The 16,726-nt window shown below is 49.0% G+C and overlaps 6 protein-coding genes across 6 annotated transcripts; 2 read left to right on the top strand and 4 right to left on the bottom strand.

Annotated features, from left to right (window-relative positions):
* Positions 1-1,756: 1,756 nt before the first annotated feature.
* I303_105660 (uncharacterized protein) lies at positions 1,757-3,094 on the bottom strand (the record flags this gene model as incomplete). The annotated part of the gene is made up of 4 exons (XM_018408974.1): positions 1,757-1,928; positions 2,101-2,393; positions 2,496-3,008; positions 3,068-3,094. 4 exons carry the CDS (start codon positions 3,092-3,094, stop codon positions 1,757-1,759), a joined length of 1,005 nt encoding a protein of 334 aa, XP_018261246.1.
* Positions 3,095-3,847: 753 nt separating this feature from the next.
* Positions 3,848-7,546, top strand: I303_105659 (uncharacterized protein; the record flags this gene model as incomplete). Its single annotated transcript, XM_018408973.1, has 11 exons — positions 3,848-4,210; positions 4,262-4,762; positions 4,821-5,466; positions 5,521-6,264; positions 6,416-6,608; positions 6,659-6,679; positions 6,744-6,759; positions 6,819-6,858; positions 6,912-7,180; positions 7,260-7,394; positions 7,448-7,546. 11 exons carry the CDS (start codon positions 3,848-3,850, stop codon positions 7,544-7,546), a joined length of 3,027 nt encoding a protein of 1,008 aa, XP_018261245.1.
* A 334-nt stretch (positions 7,547-7,880) lies between these two features.
* I303_105658 (uncharacterized protein) lies at positions 7,881-8,384 on the bottom strand (the record flags this gene model as incomplete). The annotated part of the gene is made up of 1 exon (XM_018408972.1): positions 7,881-8,384. The coding sequence occupies one exon, from the start codon at positions 8,382-8,384 to the stop codon at positions 7,881-7,883; it is 504 nt and encodes a 167-aa protein (XP_018261244.1).
* A 2,185-nt stretch (positions 8,385-10,569) lies between these two features.
* Positions 10,570-11,110, bottom strand: I303_105657 (uncharacterized protein; the record flags this gene model as incomplete). The annotated part of the gene is made up of 2 exons (XM_018408971.1): positions 10,570-10,737; positions 11,051-11,110. The coding sequence occupies 2 exons, from the start codon at positions 11,108-11,110 to the stop codon at positions 10,570-10,572; spliced, it is 228 nt and encodes a 75-aa protein (XP_018261243.1).
* A 557-nt stretch (positions 11,111-11,667) lies between these two features.
* On the bottom strand, positions 11,668-13,171 carry I303_105656 (uncharacterized protein; the record flags this gene model as incomplete). Its single annotated transcript, XM_018408970.1, has 7 exons — positions 11,668-11,789; positions 11,848-11,910; positions 11,967-11,986; positions 12,048-12,163; positions 12,233-12,398; positions 12,503-12,700; positions 12,936-13,171. The coding sequence occupies 7 exons, from the start codon at positions 13,169-13,171 to the stop codon at positions 11,668-11,670; spliced, it is 921 nt and encodes a 306-aa protein (XP_018261242.1).
* Positions 13,172-14,066: 895 nt separating this feature from the next.
* I303_105655 (uncharacterized protein) lies at positions 14,067-16,149 on the top strand (the record flags this gene model as incomplete). Its single annotated transcript, XM_018408969.1, has 9 exons — positions 14,067-14,120; positions 14,183-14,276; positions 14,343-14,435; positions 14,509-14,715; positions 14,786-14,922; positions 15,019-15,287; positions 15,373-15,605; positions 15,670-15,837; positions 15,917-16,149. 9 exons carry the CDS (start codon positions 14,067-14,069, stop codon positions 16,147-16,149), a joined length of 1,488 nt encoding a protein of 495 aa, XP_018261241.1.
* Positions 16,150-16,726: the final 577 nt, after the last annotated feature.

The raw sequence follows: 16,726 nt of genomic DNA, 5'->3' as shown, positions 1-16,726 counted from the left end.
ACTTTTTATTTTTGGAAAATCAGAGGGGATCAACGGGCTTACCTAGTCAGCAGACGAGAGACTCCGCTTATATACTGCGATTCGTAGATGGAAAACTTTTCCGCATAATCAGGATTTTGATTTGACTAATGATAAGCTGCTTTGTCGTAAAGACAGGTATTACATTCGCCGACAATCGCCAAGTGCCTGCAAAGTATCCTTCGTACCTGCTTCGTCGATTTTCGGGTGCGTTAGATACTTGAGCCATGGAAGCGAGCGGAGTAGGGAGAGTCGAAGCCTCAGATTCAAGGTAGTGAACGATTGTGATGAGGTGTTCTTACTGAAACCTGAACTAAAGCTTCTCCCTTTCCTCGAAATTTCCTCGAGATCTCCTCATCGCAAATGTATTCTCGGTACTCTCTCCTCGTATGGGAAAGCACGCCGCGAAAATTGGGAAAGATCATCCAGCTCCATTTCAAGTGATCTGGAATAGAGTTCGAGGAGTCACAAGGAACGGTGCTAAGCTGAATAGATGCCGTTTGGGTGGTAATTCATCTTTGGTCTTCCATCTTGCATCATTCAACGGAAGTTCATAGGGTGAATGTGTAGGTTCATTCGGCCGACTTAGGGGTCGTTTCGTTTCGTGGAAAAGGTCGGAAGATGGAAAGTCCATATGGGGAGAGGTGACACAGACCGTCACTGAATGGATTGATAGCGGAGTGTCAGGGGGAGAGACAGGCGCACACTCTCGATTCATTTTGGCAGGTTCTAGAGCTAGGCGTTGGGTGTCAGGTATTTTTAGCAAATTTGATAGTCTTGGGTGCTGAGTGTCGTCGATAATTCAGGGTGGGGATCGTACTTTCGTTTATCAGATATGAAGCGAAAAAGATCCCATTTCATCATTCGAGCACTAGTATCTCCACCGAGGCCCTGAAGGCTTTGAAAGGCGTGACCTTTTTCTCTTATCTGATTAGGTGGTTCTACGATATACCTGGAGAAACCCAACTGTGTGCAGTCAATTTGTATCCGAGGCGTAGCCGTAAGCCTCGAGTACGCTAAGTGAGAAAAGGGCAATTATCTCTCGCTAAACTCGTATCTAAGAACAATGACATGTCCCCTTCTTAAGGTGACATATGCAGGCCCTCGTTAATTTCGGTCGAAAGAACAGTCTTTCATCAGATCTAGGCTGATCGTTAGCCTGACATTAAGCTTAATCAGAACATGATGACCCGAAAGAAATGACATTCTCTTCTCACTTCCCGCCGTTGTCATGTGGACGACTGCGGCCGACACCGCCGAACAGAATGCGGTAGAACGAAGAACGCCATATTTCGGCCTCGGATACTGGATCCGAGTGAACAGCCACATGCACGCTAAGCTAAGCTTACCAACAAAACGTTGTGCACATGGATCGCTAGGTCAGAACACCTCGACTGGGATCTGTGCAAATCGGAATAGGGTAGGCCATGGTACTATTGCGGCTGGTTGCTCGTTCGGCTCACTGGCGCAGTGGAGCGAGCTGAGTTCAGATGACGCGGACAGGCATTCTTTGGCATCTTCTGGAGGGTTGATCTGGTATTGGTCGACCTACTCTGTTGTGTCTACATATGCAGCTCATACCGTTGTTGCCGATTGTGAGTGGGTATGTGAGGATGGTGACTGTACAAAAAATACTTTCTTCGATACCAGCTACACCCATGACTGACAGATTAATAGTAGATCTGCAAAAATCGATCGTGTTCTTCGCCTTCCCCTGCCGATATTCTGCTGCATGAGTCTAGCGCCTTCCACCCATCCTATCCGCTAATGACGGTGCATTCCTCCTCCAAGCATCGGATCGTTGTGCTGCAGCCGCTGCTTCGGTCGAAGGCATGAAGGTAGACCCATCGCTTAGGGTCATGATAGACGAAGACGGGTTGGCAGCGAGAATGGTATCAGAATAGAGTTTTCTGTCCGGCGAAGAATCAGATCAGCGATCACTTCCCATGACGACAGTCTCGGACATAGGCCAAAGAAGGGGTATGACACGAGTGCCAGGTTACAAAGGTGACCATTGTCGATATAATTCTTTGGTGGCAAGGCACAGTACACCATGACCATCAGCGAGAGAAGTAAGCTTACCCAGACGAACCCGACCCTAACAGTTCCCTCCCAACATTGTTGTTGCTCCTAGCCGGCTGCTGTACACTGGTTGGTACCGGCGCCGCTGGGTCTAATATCCCCATCCTACTCTTCAATCCTTGATTGACGATTGTCACACTAAGCGTATTTCCGTCCGCTACTACTCCATGATATTGCTTTATCAGACCCTCCGCGTCCGCCCTATTCTCTAGCTCTAGGTCGACTGTTACCGTGTTTGGCTTCGCAGGAGGCGTTGTCTTCGCATTCAGGATTACTAAAGGTGCGAATGCAGACTGAAGCAGCCGGTCGGGTCAGCGTGCGCCTTTGCGGACTATCTATTAACTATGAAGTGCGTCGACATGGCATTCAAGCCATGACGTATCGACCTCACTCACCTCGACATCCTCTGCAGTCGTTCCCACGGCCAAATTCTCCACTCTCACCCAGGTCGTACCCCTCGCAGCGCCCATGATCGACACATGCTGCTGCGGTCGATCAACCTGTATCTGCTCTCTAATGGGCCGTTCCCTCACTCGCTGAGCACCTATTCCCAGTGCTGCATTCAACTGATCTTTACTCTGATGGTTGACACCCCTACCGCTGTTCTTCGGTCTTCTACCGCCGCTGGACGGTAAGAGCTCGATGCCTGCGTTGGCATTGTTGATATTTGCTGGGGGCGGCCCGTCGAAGCCATGTAATCTCGTGCTTAGGTTGGAAGTTGGCAGTAATTCTTTCCCTTGTCCACCCGATATCCGGTTTGCCAGCGATGATCGAGATGAAGGGGAGGAGGAAGAAGATGATCCGTTCTTGCCTATTCTTGAGGCTAGAGATTGATTGACAGCGCCGTGCAAGTCATGTTTCCATGATCCCGGCGCGTCAGGGTTGCCCTTTCGATATGGGTCGGGTCGCTAGAAGGAGGTCCATTAGCAGGTGACATGTCATCCGTCACGCATGGTCCCGGGCTCACTTGATATGGCTTCGCTGTTCGCACCATCGTCGCTGAGGTTGAGCGGCTTGATACTGCGAGTATACTATGCAGGAAGAAGAAGTGACTGAATTGAAGGAAGGATCAGGTTGGTCACTGTGACAATCGCGTTGTTCATCATTCAAATTTGATCCCGTCCGTCACAATCATATCATCGTCATCATCATCATCAGATATCACCTTAGAAGCTTGACAACACTAAGCTAACTCGACTCATAAATCCCATGAGCAAGCTGGAGGCCGCTCAAGATCGCCATGGCTGACTCAAATCAGCCTAGGCCGAGATTACGCTCAACGGAAACATCCCGTAGTCACCCCTTGGCCAGTACCACCTCGCACCCTTCAATTCCTCGTCGAACCTCGGGCGTTAGTCTGGCTGGCACTTCTCTTACGCCGTCCATATCGCTGCCAGGTACTCAGGCAATCGCAAATCGCTCGCAACTGAATGAATTGCAAGCACCAGTGTTTCACCGCCCTCATGCGAATACCATTTCCACCACTCGGCCCACGCGTAGATCAGGAAATGGGGTAAGCGAGGCCCAATTACTCGGTGTAAGCACATCAAATAGAAGGAGTGGTCACTGGTCAAACCTTCCTTCTCCTTCCTTGGATCATAATGCAGTTCTCGAAGATGCAGAAACCAACTTGTCTCAGCAATTCAAATCACCGAAGAGAAGCGATTCATCTGGATCCAGGTTGCTTGGTTATTTAGAAAGCTTGAGCAAGGAGGAAATCCAGGTAGTCAATACTAGGTTTGATCTCATGACAGACGAAGAGCTACGCCAGTATATAGGCTCTGACACTTCTCTTCGCAAAGTCGCATCCACATCCGATCAGCCTGGCAGCGACGCGTCGGGCGTTATCACACAGGACGACTTCGCCGTTGACGATACCCGCTCACCGCCGCCAGCTGATACACCGACGGAGGACGCTTCGCCTCTTTTTCCACCATCTCCGCCATCGCATGACCTAATTCTTCCCGCTTCAGACCATCCACTGAGGATTTTGAGTCGAGCAATAGCAGAATTGAGGGAAGTGATCGGAAGACTGGAAGAGGAGAATACCCAGCTGAAGAAGGAGAACGCGGTGAAGGGTAAAACCAGGAGACGAAAGTCAGCCGATCAAGTGAGTTTGCCAAACAAGACTGCGTTGCTTTGGGTTCCTGATCAATCATAGGACTCGATTCACGATGGCCTGACCGAAGCTATATCGACTTCCCTAACATCCATATCCCCGATACATGAAATGGCTTCACGTCCCCTCAAACTGCAAAGCGATAAAGCGTCCTTACGGTCCCTATCGCCAACACCGTCTGCAAGGAGGACTAGACGTCCTCCTTCGATCGCCTCATCCCTATCTGTACCTTTCCCTTCATCACCCATCAACACTTCGGCACCGGCCAATGGCGTCTCAGATCCGCCTAGCGGCATCGACACTCCTACTAGCTTGACAAAAGCAAAAAGTAATAGGTCGACCTGGACATCCGGGCTTTGGGTGTGGAGCGGGGCCAAGAAATCGTCTCTTCCGAAAACTCCTGGAAGAACTAGTTCAGCCGATCAACCTGGTCCATCCGCGTCTGCGTTAGCTTACAGCAATACAGATGATAGCGATTCCGAAAGCTGGCGTAAAGGAGATGGAGGGAGTAGTCCAGCTTTCAAAGCAATCTTTCAAGCGACTGTGAGTGTGCTTATTTTGCACTAAATATCCGCTTGTTTCAGAGCTGAGTACGCTGTAGCGAATAATAACGCCTGATCCTTCCTCAATCCTTCTATCCTCTGAAATCCCATCCAATTCCCTCATTGCATATCTGGCTCATTCGCTTGTTGAAAATGCCCGTGACGAAGGAATTGTCGCACGAGATGCTGTCTCGGACAGGAGGCGGTCCAAAGACGTGGCAAGAAGTCGAGCAGCATCTATTGGCAGCCAATACCCGGTCTCGGAGTCCGATAAGACAAGAGAGGGCAAACAAGCAGGATACGGGGACCAGGCTCTGGCTGCTACAGCATATCTGGGTCGATCGCTTATCTCTTCGGTATCGAACGCTACTATTCGTGGATCGAAGGCTATAAGCAGTATAGCAGATGAACCAAGGCCTTCGCTATTGAGCCGAACCTCGTCGAATCGCGCATTCCCGACTACGGCTATATCTGCACCTGCCGCAATTGGTCATTCAGGATCTTCAGCTACCTCACCGACAGAAGAGCGCCCACTACCGTCCGTCGAGCTTTCTTCGATTGTTCCTGATGACATACGGCCACCGACTGTCACTTTGTCTAGGCAAAATCTAGGCTCATTCTTTCAGAATACCAAGACCAAGTTAACTACCGCAAGCAGATTCGAGAGCGATGAGGAGCCGTTGACAGACAGGTATGGCTTTATATGTGAGTATACTGCTGGGAATACAAGACGCGGAGTTGTACTGATAGCTACTGCAGATGACATACAACATGCCAAAATGCTCAAGGATGCCTCGGCTGCTGGTACCTCGGCGCCCATGTCTCTCAATGGAACTTTGGTCCCGTCAGCGGATGACCAGACGGAGGGATGGATAGCGAAACAGCGACGTGGCTCTAACGGTTCCCAAAAATCAGTCAACGGAAATCTTAAACGAAAAGATGTGACTGACTCAGCATCGATCCCTGAGCGGCGACGGTCTACCGAATCTTCTCGCTCATTGAGAAGAGTCAAAACGCCCGATAGTGCATCACCGCCCCAATCCCGCTCTTCCTCAGCCGTGGATACTCATCGTCATCGGTCGTCCACTCTAATCAGTTTAAATCCTTCTCCAGCTCGACCGGTGACCGCCAAAGATCATCTCACGGTGTCTTCAAGGGGAGCAACATCCTTACAACCCTCCGCTTCTGCTAGTACCAGGTCTCCTGATACCTCCGTTAACAGCAGGCTCACCGTCTCGAGTCTCTTAGAACAGCTCACAGAGGTGCATGACAGGCAACAGCAAGAACGGCAGAAGGAGTGGGATACATTCCTCAGACGAAGGACTAGACATATGAACGACGGTCAGAGTTCACTCAAATCGGATGATCTGAGGTGGGGCTCTGGCTTAATAGGCATCAGTCAGATGGGGATGGGTGGGAAAGGCGGTCATGAGGATTGGAAGGCTTTCACGAGGTTGGTTAGAAAGGGAATTCCCCTGAAATACCGGAGCGATGTATGGGCAGGTGAGTCTGCTTTCCTGACGTTGTATCTGAACGCGCACTCGTTTCTTCACTTCGTACGCTATCTTCATTTCACCTTTTTTCGATAAACCGCATTCAACCTCTTTCCTACCACATTAGTTTGGTAAATGCTGATTCATTCCGAAACGTACAGAATGCTCCGGGGCAAAAGATCTGATGGTACCTGGAGAGTACGCCGAGATCCTCGCGGTGCACAAGAACGATCTGTCACCGGTTCATGCGGATATAGAGAAAGATGTATCTCGGACTTTTCCTGGGAATGTCTTCTTCGGCGGAGACGGACCTGGTGTAGCCAAGTTGAGGAGAGTTCTTACTGCTTATAGCTGGTGAGTCTCTGAAATGATATTACAGTATTGTCGCTGAGCATCAAGAAAAGGCACAATCCTGCGGTTGGATAGTAAGTGGTTTGCCCATGTCACGCCTCCATGTGCACGTAAGCTGACCAAATGCACACTGCCCAGCTGTCAAGGAATGAATGTGAGTCGGTTGTCGCCGCACTCATGATAGCAGTCTGCTGACATTCATTGTTCTGCTAGATGCTCGCTGCTACACTTCTGCTCACTCACACAGACGAAGGTGAGAGCAATTTGTGGTATGATGTTCGAGACCTAATCAACCTGCTTTTCCAGAGCAAGCATATTGGGTCCTTACGTCTCTGATCGATCGCCTGCTTCCACCACACTTCTATTCCGCTTCTCTACTTGCTTCTCGCGCCGATCAAGTAGTACTCAACGATCTAGTCGCTCAACTCGTCCCTAAATTACATCTTCATCTAGAGGAATTAGGCGTAGACTTAGCCAGTGTGACTTTCGGATGGTGGCTGAGTCTGTTCACGGACTGTTTACCGGTGGAGACTTTGTTCAGAGTCTGGGATGTCACGTTCGTGGAAGGTCACGATGTGAGTTCCTCTCCTAAGATCACGCTTGTGCACGTGACGTCGGCTGACAGGGCTTTCATCCTCGCTCGTTCTACTGCAGACCCTGTTCCGAGTCGCCATTGCTATCCTCAAGCTCAACGAAGCGGAGATATGCGCAACGGAATCCGTCTCAGACCTCTTCTCGTTCATATCCACCATGACATCTAGATTATGGAATGCCGATAAGCTGATTGCGGTGAGTTTCTTGCGCATCTCCATTTCGAAGTCGAGCCTGACAATGTGTATTAGCTGCAACATTCCTACAAACCCATCATCAGGCATATCGACATTGTAGCCCGATGTGAGAAAGCTGTCAGTCAGCTACAGCAAGAGATGGAGGATGTATGATGTCCACGACCTTGTATCACTATAATACTACCTCGCACCGATGATACCCACATGCTTCAGTTGTATTTAAATGTTTAATACTTCGCGCGTTCATGCCGCATGTATATCTTGTAATGTTGAAATGACCATGCATTCATAATATCATATACGTATATACTATAAAATTCCTCAAGTTTCCCAAAAACTATGACGGAAGTGTAAGACCTAGATAACCTGTATCAACCAATGAGCCCAAGATTTTTCCTCGCAGAGACCAAATCAATCCTTTCCTGTGGACGATTTTCCATTCCTTATCCGTTTCGTAGCCGACCGCATCCCTTCAGTGAACGTACGTTTAGAGAGCAATGGCAACGGGCGCACCGGTAGCGTAAACGATAGCAGGCACGGTGGTGGTGATGGTAGCAGTGATGGTAGGGGTAGCGGCGACCGAGGTGGTAGCAGAGACACCGTTACACAGACAAGCGTTGGTGTACGATTGGAAGTTGTATGAGCACTGGGAAGCTTGGTCCGAAGGGATACCGGCGGTAGGGCAGGTGAGGACGGCTGAGACCGGGGTAGGTTGGACGGTGTTGGCTTCAACATAGATGGTGGTCACACCTTGGGTGACGGTCACGGCGGTGGTAGCGGTAGCGGCAGCTGGGGTAGATTGGCACGATACGGCAGTAGCACACGAAGCCATGTGTTGAGCGTAGACTTGGGGACCTTGGTAGGTTCGTCCGACCGCTCGGTAACAGTTATCTTGGGCACAGTCGATATCTTGACCGTTGATGGTGGTGTGGGTCGCGCTGACCAAAGCAGCAGAGGCGACGAGGAAAGAAACGATGGCAGCCTTGAACATTTTGATTGGTTGATTGGTTGATTGGACTCGGTTCAGATCTAGGTTGAAATAATAAAAGACTTGGAGAAGGTGGAGATTGGGAGTGGAAGACGGATAGAAGATTGTGGGTGAAGAAGGGGGATAGGAATTTCAAGACGATTTTCAACCCTTTATATATCTTTCATTCGGAGGAATGCCCTCTTCTTGAGACATTATTTTTTCTTCATCCGCCCCGGTCAGAAGTCGAACAGGTCGTAAAAATAGACGGGAAAGTACTCTGACCCTGTGTCCGCTTGCTCCGTGAAATCTTGGCACATCGGGAGCTTCCCCTAGGACCGCACGGCAGGCAGGGCGACAACACGAGGAGGTAAAGCTTCCAAAGCGTTAAACCACGGGTACGTACCGGCAGGAACGATGATCAATCGCTTTCAATCCGAGCTGAGCGAAGTGACTCACTCTCTGACTGCATTCAGTCATTCAGTCGGTCAGGCAATCGGACCGTGTATGTCCAATGCATCCCGCCGGTCACAACCCGTATCGCCTGAGAGTAGTCCAAGAAGGAATGTCTCGTTTATTACGATATCGGCCAAGGGTCATAGGGTTTCCGATATTCAGATCGACAGGCACAGGTCAGATGGGATTGTCAATTTAAGGGTAATTTCTTCAGCTTCCAACCGTACCGAACAAGCGGTAAACGTCTGAGGATATCTCATCTTCACCTTTCTCTCGGTTTACTCCTCGACCAGGAGGCTCGAGCAGCGGATCGGTTTACTGCAGTACATCCGATTTTAAAGTGAATCAGGACCAGGAATATTTCAACGTCAACGTGCTTTCCTTTTTGTTCTTGGTGCCTGATGATCGCCAGCGTCGTTGGTTCGTCCGAGACATTTTCACCTTTCAGATGCATTCCCAAAAGAGCGGAATGCCGTCAATTCTAACGGTTCCCAATCCGACCGAACCAACCGACACGACCAAACCACAGCTCTCGTACACCTGCAGAGTAATGCGAGCGATTTTACGCGGTTGTGCGGAGATTTATTGAATGATCGACAACCGGTCACTCAAAGCGATGTCAAGTGGAAATTACTGAATGAGATCTGACCTTCTTGCGGATATCACGACTCGTGTTTACTTTACTCCCGTGACAATTTCCTTAATCAGTAATGTTCTTCTCGAAAAGCTCAAAGAGGTATCTTGACCTTCACGTTTGTCGATCACTCAGGTCCCATCGGATAGGTAGAAGTGATGTCCCCCCTCCTGATGCTCGGCCCCGTAGACGCGTCTAACGTCTGGCATGAATTTCGATTTCAACGATTAAAAGCAAAGGGTTTATCACTGCTCCCGGTGGCGCGCAAGGCGTTCCCCGCTTATAGTATTTCACTTCCCTTGCTTTCCCTCACCTCGCCTCGGAACCGAACAGCATAGCCATCACCAAGACACCGCACCTCATGTCAATCAGCTTACATACTTGCGATGCCTCGGACGGGGGAACAGCATTGCTCCGATGCATTGTAAGTATACCGATAGTTGGCTCAGCAAAACGGAAGACGCCGATCGTAGCTTACATACTTCTTGATCGACAGAGTACGATGCGAATCAGGCACGAGCGGTCTGGTTAGATACCCATGCTTAACAGTTCCTCCGAGTCAAACCAAGATCAGAAGTGCGACATCCCTAAGAATGACTCCCTTCGTGAGCTGCTCTTAGAAGATCAGCAGAGATCGGCCGAAGACAGCGGCTAGACTAGGTTACCTCAGCCGCTGATCGGATGCTCAGCCTGCGTGAATATGTGAAGTGATCTTACGATCAGGTGCGACCGGCCACGCCAGTAGGAAAGCCAAACAGCCTCATTCTCGGTTGCCTGGCTATGGTCATCGCAGCGCACGTCTGTGTCCCTCTAAAGACAGGATTCCGAAGGTCTGTGTCAAACGGTGGCTATTACAATCCGTGACGATCGAGGCTTCACATCCAGCCCGATCAAGTGGTTATGGCAACTTGGCAGACCTGTACATTTGCAGGAAGATGAGACAAGTGGATGTGACCATTCCGTCAAGAGTACACCTCCCCTGCATCGATCAAGAAAACAAACGGTTCATGCATCGGCGAGAATCGCGAGCTAGAGTAGACATAAACGGACAGTCGCCTTTATGTGTCGGCTGACTATCATCTCTTACCACAATCGATGTCTAGATTCGGTACATGCGACCTACTGCGCTTTAGTCCAAGTGCCATCTGATTGTCGTGTATATCGATCCCAGCCTCCGGATTGATTAGGCTCCCAGACGTCTTTCGTATGCTCATCGACGTCTCGAGGCTCATACCCCCGCTGCGAGGCTTGTCGTGATCCTTGCGACGTCTTTGTATCGGGGTATTGCTACAGGGACCGCACAGTGTGTATCAGAATCCCGATGTCCCCACGATGGGAGGGCCGTCTACTCGTCGGTACCCATACTCAGACTGCATTGTGAATAGGTTGACACTCACACACACATCACACACAGATTAGGCTCGTAACTGAGAACGCTGCGGCGAGTTCGGCCACCACATGTATCGCATTTAGTCTTGTGAGCCTTTTCATATACAACCTGCTCCTACATAACACGACACTCCATCATATCAGCTGCCGGTTCGTGCATTGAGTGATCAAGCGGGTCGGAGAGAGGGGCTGGGGGGAAAGGTCCACTCACACAGACTGAGCCCAAGGTGGTCTCGGTGCCGTCGGGCATAAAGGATGCCCTGGGCGTCATGGTGCTGCACCCCTGACATATACGATAGGTTCGTCTCGTATCTTGGCTCATATTTTGTAGAAAGCTCCCGTTATAAGTCAAAGGGCGATGAGTTGCTGGGTCCGCTGATGACGGGGGAAAAAGACAAAGCCCTTCATGACGTGCAATTGGCCGTATAAATATGCGAAATAATGCTCGCTGCATTGGCTGATTGTTGTGTACAATCTGTCGCGGAAAAGCTTCTGCTGTAGGATCGCGGAGAAAGGAAAGTTGGACAAAGGGTACTTCGGTCGACTCAACGCTGCGTCACAGGTCGCCACTTCGCCTTTGTTGTGAACTGGACCTACGGAGTCTTCTATGACAACCTTCAGAAGCACGCAGATATTCTGATCGCGACCACCTTTGACGGGCTCATATGCTATATGGTGTCAATTTTGCGTGGTGCACTTTCAGAATGACAGTAGGCTCGTCTCGCTACAATTCATTTCATGCTTCTATCATTCTCTTGCACTATGCTACATGGTCCAGACTCAATCAATGCCTCTCAATCTTGAGGCTGAAGCTCGTAGATAAGAACCTTAGTAAGCCGAACCTCCATTGACGTGGAAGCATTGAGCAGTGAAGTATGACGAATCGGCACTAGCGAGGAAAACGAATGCAGTGGCCACTTCGACTGGTTGACCTGCTCGGCCGATAGGAGCTACACCGGATCGAATGTATCAGCTTCGATCCGTTGATGAGTCAAACAAGATACTCACTGCTTGGTCCGAAGTTCTCCAGAGACTCTTTCGTCATCGTGGCTGGGATAAGAGGTGTCCAAACTGCGAGTACTGTTAGTCATACACTGTGGAAGATCATCGAACGAGTAGATACTCACTAGGTCCAGGACAAACAGCACTGAGCAATGATGATCACGTCAGCTTTATGCTCGAATGGCATGTGTGATGATTTTGCTCACTTGACTCTGATACCCTTCTCCTTCACAATCTGGTTTGACAAAGCTCTAGTGAATCCAACGATCGCTCCTTTAGTCGAAGTGTAATCAAGAAGTTTAGGATGTCCTACGAAGGGATTCTGACAGCGTTTGATCTCAGATCAGCAAAAAGCAATCGACCGGTGATATAATTCAGGGAATGCACGTACGATAGAAGCGTTGTTGATGATCGATCCACCCCATGGCATGATCGGAATCAAGTTTTTGGTCAAGTAGAAGATGGCGTGGATGTTAACGTCGAATACGTGTCTCCATTGTTCAGATGGGAGGTTTTCGATATGCTCGACTTCTTTTTGGGTAGCAGCGTTGTTTACCCTAGAATAATAGCAAATATTTGTATCAATAACGATCAATGACGACTTGATATCACATTTGTAGAATCAGACTGAAGTGGATTTCGACTTAAGTTGAACACTCACAAAACGTGTAATTGGTTACCACTCCACTTCTTGATAGTCTCGACCAACTCCAAAGCTCCCTTCTCATCTCGCAAGTCTTTAGGGGCAAGCTCGACTTTAGCTTTGGGAGCGACTTTGGCGATGTACGCCTTTGTGTTTTGCGCATCCTCTTCTTCGGCTGGTTGATAGTGGATCAACACGTTTGCTCCTTCGAGGGCGCTACGAGAGAAGACAAAAGTCAGTCATTCAAGTTGAGCATTTTCGACGAAGAAGCAGTAATGTATGTGAATGTCAAGGCGAAAGAAAATTACAAGCATCCAGAAGATTGAAGCGGACTGTAGATATACGAAGCAGATGAAGCTGGAGAAAGATTGCGTACTATCTCGAATTTGATATGGAGTAAACCCTGGGAGAAAGGCAAAGATCGGAATTCGAGGCTCGGATAATGGCTCACTATAAGATAGCGATCGCTCTACCTATTCCCGAATCTCCTCCAGTGATCGCAGCGTTCTTTCCTTCTAATTTACCAGCAGCCTTGTACTTGGTTCCATCCGCCAAGACATCATCTAAAGGAGCAGGATCGAGGGGTACTTGTTTACCTGGTAAGGCATCTTGAGCCTGTTTGGCTATGGACGGAGGTAAGAAACCTGGTCTGTATTCTTCCGGTACGCTAGATGGGATGTTGGACATTTTTGGCTGATTTTACGTGTGCTTGACTCGTCTAGTAGTATACTGATTAATGAGAGGATATGCATCTTGTTGAGATATCTCTTGCATACATATAACTTTATAGGATGAATGGTTTTATATGACGTAGCTGTGGCATGATGGCATGACGATGATATCCATCTATGGTCTGGATTTGTGGGAATCACCCTCAGACATGATGATGTGGCATTATACTATCAGACGATTGATCCAGAAACATCCCAGTAGTAACCCCTGATACATCATCGCTTGTCTCTCACTATCCCGTCGTACCACCCAGCCTCATCGCTCTGGAATGACGTCCGACAATAGATATTGTCATCGTGGACATTGACACCGTGCACATCGACTTGGACTTCGCATCAAGAGCTGACTGTGACTGTATGCGGGAAAACGGATCAACATCCAAGTTACGTAATTGAGCTGTATCCGTGAATTTGAAAGTGGGTAAAACCCTCGGCAAAGCAAAGAACGATAAGCTATACTATGGCTGGAGACCGGGTTCCATGTGCATTTCCAGACTCATGCACGTCTATCGACTTCGGCTTATTCATAAAACTCCCATACCCTCGCGTATGCACAAGCAAGCAAAGCAGCGTCTAGTCCCCGGCGATGTTGCGATGTGAAAGCGATGAATCTCCTCTGGTATCACGCCTCTTCCCGTAAATAACCGAATCTCTCAGGATTAAACCGAGGTAGACTCCGGATGTTATGCTAGCCCATCTATCTCATGCTCTGCTGGCCGGCCACTACATAAACTTATCTTCACCGTCTATCCATCTGTTTGTTTTGTTCATCGATCCTTTCTATATTCTAATCACACTCAGCATTCACGAACTAGACAAGGCAATAATCGCTCTGATATACCATAGACACCATGTCCAAGTGGCCTCAACCTTTCGTATCGACCGTATCTCACTGGCAAGCTACCGTGAGTCTTGATGTTTCTTGCTGGTCAATACCTCCGGAATTGAGCTGATACTGTATTCTCAGAATCGAGGTAGGAAGTCACTGTACAATCATAACAAGGAAACACCCTTACCCACCGAAATCATCGACTATGTCGTCGTTGGTGCCGGTATGGCCGGTGAGTCTCGATTCCACCCGTTTCTCCCTTGCGATCAGTGGAAAAAGACTGATAGGGTCATTTCAGGTACTACCATGGCCTATCACCTTACCAGACCAGGCGTAGCTGATGGAAAGACCGTGGCTGTGTTGGAAGCCAAAGATCTCGCATCTGGAGCTTGTGAGTGAAAATCATCCCTACAGAGTACAATTTGTAGCTGATCTCGGTCTGCTGTTTCCCCTTCATCTGACAGCTGGTCGAAATGGAGGACACTGTGCTCCATACTCTTTCGGATCGCTTACTTTGCTCACTGATCCATTGAGCGAAGGAGGAGCTGGACTGTCTATTGAAGAAGCTATAGAAGTGATCGATTTCGAGAAAAGGGTCTTGGAGTATGTGACGGAGACGATCGAGGACGAGAAGTGGGATGTCGATTTTTGGAAAGGTGAAAAGGTCGAAGGTGCGTCAGGACTCAAACCTAATCCGGCAAACCTCACTGGCAAGCTGATCTGACATGGACTCAATCACAGTCCGCATTTCCGAAGCTGCCAAAACCCAAATGAGAGAGAACTACGCCAAATGGGTAGAAGCGAGAGAGAAACACCCCCAACTCAAGGGCACAGAGCCCGAGTGGTATTGGAATGAGAACGCAGAGGAAGCCAAGAAGGTGAGTTGGCATTTTCACAAGGCTAAAAACACAAATTATATCCCCTTCACATCGCTGTCGAAGTAACTTCGTTGACCCTGACTTGATCAATGTTAGGCAACCCGGATCCACAATGCCATAGCCTACTCCAAGGGTCCCGCCGGTTCCGTTCATCCCCATAAACTCGCAACAGCATATATGAAGGCAGCTATCGCTACGGGTCGAGCCGATCTATACTCGTACGCTCCCGTGCAATCAGCGAAGAAGATGGATGGCGTATGGGAGCTGGAAGTACACGACAAGGGGACTATCAAAGCTAGAGAAGTCATATTCTGCACTAATGCTCATACGCCTCATCTTTTCGAAGGGAGTCCAATCGCTGAATAGTGAGTCCTCTGGAACATCTTTCTGCGCTCGCAACCTGCGTATATTTTTCGTCGCAATCGCTTATAATTGATTCTTGTGTACCAGCCTTGTCCCCTTCCAAGCCCAAGCTGCGAACGTTACTCCTCCATTATCATACTCCGGCTCCAAATACCTCGCAAACTCCTACACAATTGAAGATGGTCCTTACTTGATCTTCACCCCAGATAATGGTCTGGTTTTGGGTCTGCACCATGCTGCTGCGCACGAATTAGGCGTGATGACCAAGCAAGAACTATACGTTGACGACGATGCCTATGTCGCTGAGGGCATCGCGAAGTGTAAGTTGTCGCCTTCTGCTTACCGCGCTGTTGAATCAAGCACTGAAACCGAGGTATCCCTCAGGGTTGCGAGACTACTGCAAGAATAACTTCTCAGATTGGGGGCCCGAAGCACCCGGAGAAGGAGCTATGCGAATCTGGGCAGGTATGCTATGCGCCACCAAGGATACTTTACCTCTCATCGGTGCTGTTCCCGGTAAAGAAGGCATGTACATGGCAGCTGGTTTCCACGGTGAGTTGACTATTTCGGTACACGGATCTGTTCGATTAGTGTCATGATACAATACTGATATCGATGCCATTGTTGTCAGGCCACGGAATGGCCAGGATCGCATTGGGCACAAAGTACTTGGCTAAGCTCATGACCACTGGCGAATGGGATGAAGGATTGCCGAAGACCTTCGACATCACCGAAGAAAGATTCGAGAGAGGCAAGATCGCTCCGCCATTCATCACTGAGGAGGAGAAGAACGGTACCCTGGCAGGCAAATTCATGAGTGCAGTCGGCTTGGGTGGTAGTAAAGTCGTTTCTGTCGTTCGATAAGTAGACTCTAAGATGCCTAAACCTTCTCATATAGATATATACAGTATTTGGTAAAGTTACTCGCCTTGTCAATTCTCTAAATACTTCTTTGATCTTTCGTCAATTGAAACACCTTTTGTACAGCTCGCATGAATACCTTATGCCTGCCAAGATCTTTCCCAGCGGGTTTTTAGAGTTGTGCCATCCGGTCCGATCAATCCGCGGACAATTTTTTGTTTTTTCTCTTTTATTCGTGTTCCCTTCCTTTTTTCCCCCTTCTCCTTCTCCTTTTCCTGCGTTGCATTTCCCACGATTGGAATGCTTAAAGCCGATTGGGCTCCATATGGGGAATTTCGATTGGACGGTGAATGTTGGAATATTGGAATTCACCGTGTCGTCGTCAGTCCCACGATTCCTGCATGTTCTTTCACCCAGTACCAGTACCCTCTTATAAGCGAGAAATGCGAAATGGGTGTTTGCATCTTAGCTTCTTAGCATGTGAACTTTCTAAGCGACAGGTGTGTTGGCTGTGTTTCTCAGGTTTTGTTCATCGCACCAGATTGCGTATCCGTATGCATCCCTTGCGACGTTCATTAGA

Source organism: Kwoniella dejecticola, chromosome 7 (assembly GCF_000512565.2).
Source record: "Kwoniella dejecticola CBS 10117 chromosome 7, complete sequence".
NCBI lineage: Eukaryota > Fungi > Basidiomycota > Tremellomycetes > Tremellales > Cryptococcaceae > Kwoniella > Kwoniella dejecticola.
Note: the sequence above shows the minus strand (reverse complement) of the source record. Positions and strands in the feature narration are given on the sequence as shown.